We start from the raw sequence: 8,759 nt of genomic DNA, 5'->3' as shown, positions 1-8,759 counted from the left end.
AGATAGATAGATAGATAGATAGATAGATAGATAGATAGATAGATAGATAGATAGATAGATAGATAGATAGATAGATAGATAGATAGATAGATAGATAGATAGATAGATAGATAGATAGATAGATAGATAGATAGATAGATAGATAGCCTACATACATACACACATTTGGTTGTATTATATATAGCCTAGCCTACCCTAACAATAAGTGTCGAAACTAAGTTTTTATACAAAGTTAGACCAAGAACCTTTCAAACGGAGATAAAATGGGTAAGGCTTGTCGTTTTGTAAATGTCTGTGTCTTTTGAAGTGTCTGTTGTATGAACAGTCTGAGTCTGTTAAGCTCAAAGTAAACACACGGGAGCACACAAAAGCCTCGAATGAGATTTCACCTACAGCGCAGGTGAGCTGCGGGAGCGCGTCACGGCTGAGTGACAGCTTCATTTCAATGTGTTCGCCTCGAAGCTGCGTTCGCCCCGCCCCTTTCGAAATTTCGTGTAGCCAATCATGTGTGTCCCCCTCAAACTATCGGGCTGAGAAGTCACGCTGCTGGAGCGAAAGGGGAAAGCTATCCACTTACAAAGACACCCGATATCACTCGCATGGCGCACGGGTAACCTGATCAGCTTTGGGCAGAAACGAGGCGGGGTGACGGACTAAAGGAATCTGAGGTGAAGAATAAAAACAATGTCTGTTTCCTCCAGTGAAGTGACAGTGGCAGGCGAGATCAAAAAGGAAAATGTGAAGTACACGGAGCCTCTCGAGAGCTCCACGGACAGTCGGGGGCACGTCAAACTCCTGGCTCTGGACACTCCGGTGGCCACCAGGATGCTCGTCGGGCAGACCTCTCCACCGGAGCGCAAGATGCCCACTATGGACTCTTTGTCTGCGCACACTTCACCCGCAGCAACGGCGACCTCTTTGGCTTTTTCACCGGAGCAGGTTGCGTGTGTTTGCGAGGCTCTTCAGCAGGGGGGCAACGTGGATCGACTCGCCCGGTTTCTGTGGTCTCTCCCGCAGAGCGACTTACTGCGGGGTAACGAGAGTATCCTCCGCGCTCAGGCGCTGGTGGCCTTCCACCAGGCGCGCTACCAGGAGCTTTATAGCATCTTGGAGAGTCACAGCTTCAGCCCTTCGTGCCACTCTGCCCTGCAGGACTTATGGTACAAAGCCCGGTACACGGAGGCGGAGAAGGCCCGCGGTAGACCGCTGGGCGCAGTGGATAAATATCGCCTGCGACGGAAGTTTCCCCTGCCCCGGACCATCTGGGATGGAGAGGAGACGGTGTACTGCTTCAAAGAGCGCTCCAGGAATGCTCTGAAGGACCTCTATAAGCAGAACCGGTACCCGTCCCCGGCCGAGAAGAGGAATCTGGCCAAGATCACAGGACTGTCCCTCACACAGGTCAGCAACTGGTTCAAAAACAGAAGGCAGAGAGACAGAAACCCGTCAGAGGCGCAGTCCAAAAGGTGAGAAAAACTAGAAAGTTTTTTCAATGAATGAATGAATATAAGACGTTTGTCAAGAGATTTAATTGGTTTATTAACACGACTGAGATACGATAGTTGAATCAAAGTTTTTTGAGAGATCTTGGCATTTTATTATTGCTTCTAAAAATTTCTGCTTGTGTATTGTCACAACTTGTGAGCTGTTACCAGTCTTTGTACATTTAGACTCGTCTTTAATTTATTCTTAATGATCTTAAATTATAGAGAAAAAAACATGCTTTGATCGAAATTTTAAAAGGCAGCTTCTAAAGGACATTCAAACGTGTGCGTAAAATGTATCGCGTGAGTCACCACCTCGTGTAGGCCTATGTGTGTGTTTATTTTTGAGTGAGTAGCTACTCAGGATCCATTGACGCGTAAGGTTCGCCCCACCACATAAATCATTCCGAACTATTTACTTTTCTTTTTAGCCAGAGGGGATAGGAAAACCTCCTCTTCAGCACTCTGTTTTAACACACACACACACACGCGCGCACTGATAATACAGGATTCACTTTAATGTTTTTCTCTTTGTGAACAAAGCTCCAGCGCACCTGGTGGAAGTGACCTCCCTCCAACACATACACAATTTTTTTTCCATTCACAGAAAGCTGATGTCACACGTTGCTTGAAGCATCTTGATCAGGAATGTTTTTGTCATCAATCGTATTTTATTATATATTTCACACTTGAATAAGGCTACAGCTGTGCCTGCACGCCATAACATTTCCAAAAAAGTTTCAGTTCTTATCCTAACAATTAATCTTTGGCAATGTGTTTTTGCTAATATTACTCAGAACATAAATGCATTTGTTTTTATAGAGGACATCCTGTGCTTTTCTGTAATGCCAAATGTGGGGGTGTGGCAAATTAGATAATATTAATAGGCCATGTCAGGCGTTTTTAACCTTTATAGACTCAGGACCCCCATTCAGAGTTTCAGCCCCTCTAACAAAGATTTGATCGGTAGCATTTTATTATTAATATAATTAACAAACATTATTACCTTTTATAATGTTCAATAGATTTTCAGTGTTTAAAAAAAATTGATTTGATTGATTGATTTGATATTATTTTTATCTCAACCCCAGAGCTATATCATAGCGATAATGGGATAATAATTTAACAGTACTGGAATGTGTTTTTAAATAGAAAAGAAAGAAATAGAACAGAACGCAGTGGTCTCGAGGCGCGTTTAAGAACGCGACGCAACACGCAACGGCTCAAACTCACACAGACAGACAGAACGCGTCCTTCGTTTAATCTCCCGTAACATAATGACGTTATCGCTTAAAAAATAAATGCCAAATTCTTTTGGCTGGCTGTGAAAAGGAGCACACGACAGTGTGGAGGTCCTGTCGGAGTCACACAGCTGCTGCAGTCATTCACTAAACGCGCCCTTCTCTCTCAACTAAACGAATTTATGTTTGAACAGCTGAAGGCACTGTGAAATATTGTCAGTGGATGAATCGCGCTGTATCGCACTTTAAAATATCAGCTAAATTTAACCTTTCGTCACTGGCGGTCCATCCCCGTTTGGCGAGGCCGAGGGGCACTGTGGAAATAAAGCTGACCATTTGTGAAGTCATGCTGTGTCCGCGGGGTTGTGTCGCCATAGGACTCATTGAGCCAAATGGTGTGCGTGCTTGCGTGCGTGCGTGCGTGAGTTAAAAGAGTCTATGTAATATGGACAGGGTTACCGCCGACACATGAAAGCTGTGATGTAGGGGGTCCCGTGGTGTGAAGTGGATACTCACCTCTCCATTTGTCTGTGCGCGTTCCCGTCTACATCTTCCTGCAGCTGCGTCAGTCCGCGCTCATGTACAGTTATGCAGACAGTGAAAAGTAATAATTCATTATTCCCCCTCTTTCTTCCAGAGTACTTCATTGGTACGAGTGTTCAGCATATAATATTTCCAAAATCATCAACACTGGTGTCAAAAAATGCTAATTCCATTATGCAATAAAAATCAAAACAATCTTTTAGCAAGTTATTTCTAGATTTTAATAGACATTTAGACTGTTCTGTTTTAAAGAATGAATTGAAGTGAATATGGACACCTGGATTTGATCTTTTTCAGACAGTTTAGAAATACTAAATGAGTTTGATAGTATTTATATCTTGTATTTTCACAGTGAGTACAGTCATACAATTTGCTTTCATTTATATTTTTATTTTCCAGTGGTGCATATGTATTTTTTGCAGCTTTTATGATTTGGTGGACTCTCTTTGCATGTTTTATTGTTCAATTTACATTTATGCATTTAGCAGATGCTTTTCTTCAAAGAGACTTACGTTGCTTTCAAGGTGCACATTCACATTTCTTGCTTTCCCTGGGAATCGAACCCATGACCTTGCTGTTGCTAGCACCGATTTTGTATTAGGCCTACCAAAACATTTTCAGTTTGTGATATCTTATTATTTCAATTGTGTGTATTAAGAAATTGTACAAAGTGTTAAAATATAAAATAAATAAAATAAAATAGAAATCTAAGTATTTAACAAGATCTAATAAATTACCTGAGTAACTAAGAAAATTAAATAACTATACAGAACATAAATCTGTTAAAATGAGCAAAAGTGTAGGATGGAGACAAAAAGGAAGACACTCACTGTCTCTCATCTCTCTGTCTATAACATTCTCTCAGTGAGTCAGATGGAAATCACAGTACGGAGGATGAGAGCAGTAAAGGTCAGGATTCTCTGTCCCCGTGTCCGATGTCGACCTGCAGTGATGGGACTGTGGGTAATGCAGTTGTGTCTCTCTGCTCTGGAGCTCTGGAGGCCGGGGTCATCATCCAGCAGGTTGGAGACAGCAGGAACTCTGTCTCGCCACCATCCGTCATCTTTAACGGAGTCTCAGTCAACACTCCCACCTCTGTTTTCCACAACGGCACCCCTTCATTTCTCTCCACCACAGGACACGTCCTCTTCAGTGGCATGAACTTGGGACTCCAGTCCCTGGCTTGCAGATCAGCGGCAGATGTGGAGATGGATGGTGCAGGAGAGGATAAACCGGTAACGGCAGACCCTGCACTGGCATACACCTCGTTTCACTGCACTGTGAATGGGACAGATGTAGAGGTGAAAGCAGAGGATGTGAGGCAGGATGTGTCAGTTCAGGACCAGACCACATCTATTAGCTCGGCATTCAATGTGACTCCATCTGACAGCTTGCAGCTTGAAGGTTACAACTTGGTTTCTGAAGGCAATGGGACCTCGCTGCTCAGCAACAAGGTGGTACTTCCTTCCTTGCAACTCTCATCATCTTCTTCACCCTCATCAGGTGAGTGAGTCTCATCAAACATCACTCACAACATAACATCAATCCTTTGAGCAGGATGAGAAGACCACAGGTGTGTTGTGTTTGTTATGAGTGTCAAAGAAACGATTTTTTTATGTTTTTGAAAGAAGTCTTTCATGCTCACCAAGGTTGCATTTATTTGATCAAAAATACAGCAAAAACTGTAATATTGTGAAAAAATATTACAATTTAAAACAACAAAAAATATATTTTAAAATGTAATTTATGAATGTAATGGCAAAGCATCATTACTCCAGTCTTCAGTGTCACATGATCCTTCAGAAATCATTCTAATATGATGATTTGCTGCTCAAGAAACATTTCTTATTATTATCACAGTTGAAATCGGTTGAGCTGATTAATATTTTTGTGGAAACTGTGATAAAGTTTTTCAAGATTTTTAGATGAACAGAAAGTTAAAAAGAACAGCATTTATTTGAAATATGAATCTTTTGTAATATAAAAGTCTTTACTGTCACCTTTTATTAATTTAATCCACTCTTGCATTTTAAGTCACAAAATTTTTTTTCATAAAATGTCAGAATATTCTCTTTTTTGTTGTGGGTTATGTTGTGGTCATTGACACATATACCAAATAATAATTTAATATGAACTGTATATCCTTATAATATTTGCTTTATATCCTCTCTCTCGTCTTCTGCCATTTCTCACTCCTCTTTCTGTCATCTGTCAGGCGTTGTTGATGGCAGTTCTCCTGCTCCCACCTCTCTGTGCCACAACCAGGTAGAGGAGCAGGACAGGCTGCAGCTGACCTCTCTTGACCCCAGCACAGCACTCTACGGCCTGGCTAGTGTACACACACTGTCTGCTGTGAAGAAGGAACCTATGGAGACTCCTGGTGGATACCTTTACCACCTGGGTTACAATCCTGACCCCACCCACAGCTCCCCCACCTCACTTAACACAACCATGACAACCACCCAACAAGACTACACCACTCTCACAGTGAGCAGATCCTTACTCGCCCAAACAGACCTTACCGGTGAGTTCAGAGGTCATGATGCCCAGATGACCTCAAACCTAAATGGAGACTTCCTATGTGCGGTTTCAGAGGGAGGGAAGGGCGAGATGAGCGAAATGGAGGATGTAGGGGGAAAACAATTGACAAATCTAAAAACAGTGCATATAGAAGAAGAGATGACTGACCTTTGAATTTAAGTGGAGAAGGAGGTAAAATCACAACATTATTTTGAAATATTGATTGAGGGTTTTTGATGTTTTCAGCCTCTGAATGTTTTGATGGGTTTTTTTAAGTATTAAATTATTTTGGCAAATCTGTCACTTGGTTTGACTCCAGTTTGGTTTGGAGAATCTATGCAAAGTCATATTTGAAGAACACAGTTTTTGAAAGTGTTTTTTTCCTTTTCCTCTTTCTCTCTATTTCCACACACAGGTACCTTTTCAGCTATACTCTATAAGTATAACAGAGGTTTTCAAACTGGGTCCAGAGAGGTCTACAAGAGAGTGCTAGGAGGTCCATAGACATTATTATTGTTTCATTCTGGCTGAAAAGTCAGAGATTAATTACAATCATTTTATTATTTTTAATTATTTTATGCTTTGTTTCTCTACATCTAACAAAACTGATATGTAGAAAAAGGAAACAGAGTATCATAATAGAAACTTAGTATGTTCCAGATAATATTTTATACACCCTTAAATGTATTTTTATTTTTCACAGTAGAAATTGGGTCTTTATACACAAACGTATATAGCTGCCTTTTATATTTTAGGATTGGTCTCCTATGCTATGGGAATAATCATTTGGGAATCCATGGTATCAAAAAGTTTGAAAACCCCTGGTATATAAAAGAAGATTTTTATTCCATATTCCTCTACATTTTTAAGCATCCTTGAGCTTGGGAAAGGCGCTATATAAATTGAACATATTATTATTATTATTATTTCATACTATTTTAAGTGTTTACATGCATTTTTGAACTACAAGTACCAGACAGCTCTCATTTTCTCTCTGTCGCACCCTCTATCTCTCTTCCTCTCACAGTGGGGAGTGTAGACGTATGTGTGTTTTATGAGAGTCACCTGCTAGTTTCTGCCAAGAAGAGTTGAGTTTAGCAGACAGGTGGACGTCTGGTCATGTGTCATTTGAGTCAGACCTTAAAGGTCACCTCCCTATGGAAACACACATGCACAGACACACTTTATTCACATGCAGATTAAATACAAAATCTGTGACAATCTTTGTGGCATTGTTATGGTCATTACATTGCCTACAGCTTCCAATTGCATTAATAATAGGTAAATAATATGTATTGTAGACAATACAAATATAAATACAAATACACAATGTTTGCTTATACAAATTAAAGTACTAATCTAATCGAATGCTTGTCACAGATGCTGCAACAGATGTTGTACGACTGTCAAAGTTTCGGGTATTATCTGTGCACAAAATATGCTAAGAACTGCTTGTTTCATTTGAAATGCAAACTGTTTTCAGACAGAAATATGGGTAACTTAAACCTGCAGGTCATTCAAAATAGTGAAAGCAATTGTTTTCCTAATGGATTTGATTAAACTTACCATCTGGGTTTTACAATGATCCATCCCTGCAAGCATACAATGAGAATTTGCTGTCAAAACTAATATCACCTAAAAAGCAATAACAAGCAATAAGAAAAATCATGCTTTTAATTTATACTGTACATGTCAGCACAGTTGTAAATGTGAAAAAACTTTATATGATATGTGAGTGAGTTGTATGTTTGTATATGGAAGAGTGTGTGTTTTTGGTTACAGTAGTTTTTGGTTTTGAGTTTGTTTTTTGTGCTGCCTTGCTTTCTGAGGCTCAACGTTTGATTGGTCTTCAGGTTGCCTGTCATTTTTTTATTGTTATTGGTGCTGGTTTGACATCTGCAGTATTTAACTCCATGACGAAAGCTATGCAGCCATTCTGGGAATGAGAAATGAATGAAAAGTCTCCTACCGGATTATCAGAAATTAAAGGGATATACGTGTGAAATGAGCTAACGTATGGCTGTAAATATATGAGCAAAAATCAAAACAGCCTTGTGAATAATGTTTTAGCATGGAGAAAAATGTTAAAGTTATGTATTTTTCTAAAAAAATAAAAATAAATAAGAAGCACAAAAAGTGATTCATTAAATATTTATACTGGAAAAACAGCCTCATTCGAGTGATTTCATTCATGACTAAGAGATCTTGTAAACTTTCGACATAGATTTGTTTGCATTTTCATGTTATGTCTGCAGTGGATGTTAAATATTCAGACGGACGGGAAACATGCAAATAAAAAGATTTAAGTAGCCAGGGAGGGGAGGGAAGCAGAGACCTGATACAGAAAGGCCAGGCCGGGTGCTGGAAAATCAGCGGTGATCGTTTGCACATGCCTGGTGGTCTGGAGCTTGTTAGCAAGCTGCTCTTGTCTCAGACTCTAAATTCAAATAAACAGGAGGGCGATTTCTGGAGGCCCTGCTGTCTCCTGTTAGGGGGGTCCAGAAGGAGGCAGAGAAACAGACAGAGAAATTCTCTCTGATTTGTAAATGACTGTTACAGATGGCACTGATGTGTGATTCTCAAACGCAACGCTACAGGATTTAAAAAAATTAGCATTTCCTGAAAATGTACTTTCTTTCAGGCCATTCAAAATATAGGCGAGTTTATTTCTTCATCGGAACAAATTTGGAGAAATTTAGCATTACATAAATTGTTCACCAATAGATCCTCTGCAGTGAATGGGTGCCATCAGAATGCAAGTCCAAAGAGTTGATAAAAACATCACAATATTCCAGAAGTTATTCACATGGCTCCAGTCCATCAAGTAACATCCTTTGGAGTGAAAAGCTCTGCATTTATAAGAGACAATCCATCATGAAGGTGTTTTAACTTTAAATCGTTGCTTATGGTCAAAATACCAGTCCATAATTCATAATAACACTTCTTCCAGTGGCAAAACTCCATCTCCTGT

General features: G+C 40.0%; 1 protein-coding gene across 1 annotated transcript; it reads left to right on the top strand.

Annotated features, from left to right (window-relative positions):
• Positions 1-287: 287 nt before the first annotated feature.
• six4a (SIX homeobox 4a) lies at positions 288-8,426 on the top strand. Its single transcript, XM_058794733.1, has 3 exons — positions 288-1,466; positions 4,134-4,771; positions 5,484-8,426. The coding sequence occupies exons 1-3, from the start codon at positions 685-687 to the stop codon at positions 5,960-5,962; spliced, it is 1,899 nt and encodes a 632-aa protein (XP_058650716.1). The 5' UTR covers positions 288-684; the 3' UTR covers positions 5,963-8,426.
• Positions 8,427-8,759: the final 333 nt, after the last annotated feature.

Source organism: Onychostoma macrolepis, chromosome 13 (assembly GCF_012432095.1).
Source record: "Onychostoma macrolepis isolate SWU-2019 chromosome 13, ASM1243209v1, whole genome shotgun sequence".
Classification (NCBI taxonomy): Eukaryota; Metazoa; Chordata; class Actinopteri; order Cypriniformes; family Cyprinidae; genus Onychostoma; species Onychostoma macrolepis.
This window is presented reverse-complemented; position numbering and strand designations above follow the sequence as displayed.

Bases quoted from the DNA above. Each gene is read 5' to 3' on its own strand.
- six4a (XM_058794733.1), top strand. From the start codon at position 685: ATGTCTGTTTCCTCCAGTGAAGTGACAGTGGCAGGCGAGATCAAAAAG. The intron at 1,467-4,133 runs GTGAGAAAAACT...ACATTCTCTCAG, and splicing joins TCAGAGGCGCAGTCCAAAAG to TGAGTCAGATGGAAATCACA. The intron at 4,772-5,483 runs GTGAGTGAGTCT...GTCATCTGTCAG, and splicing joins ATCTTCTTCACCCTCATCAG to GCGTTGTTGATGGCAGTTCT.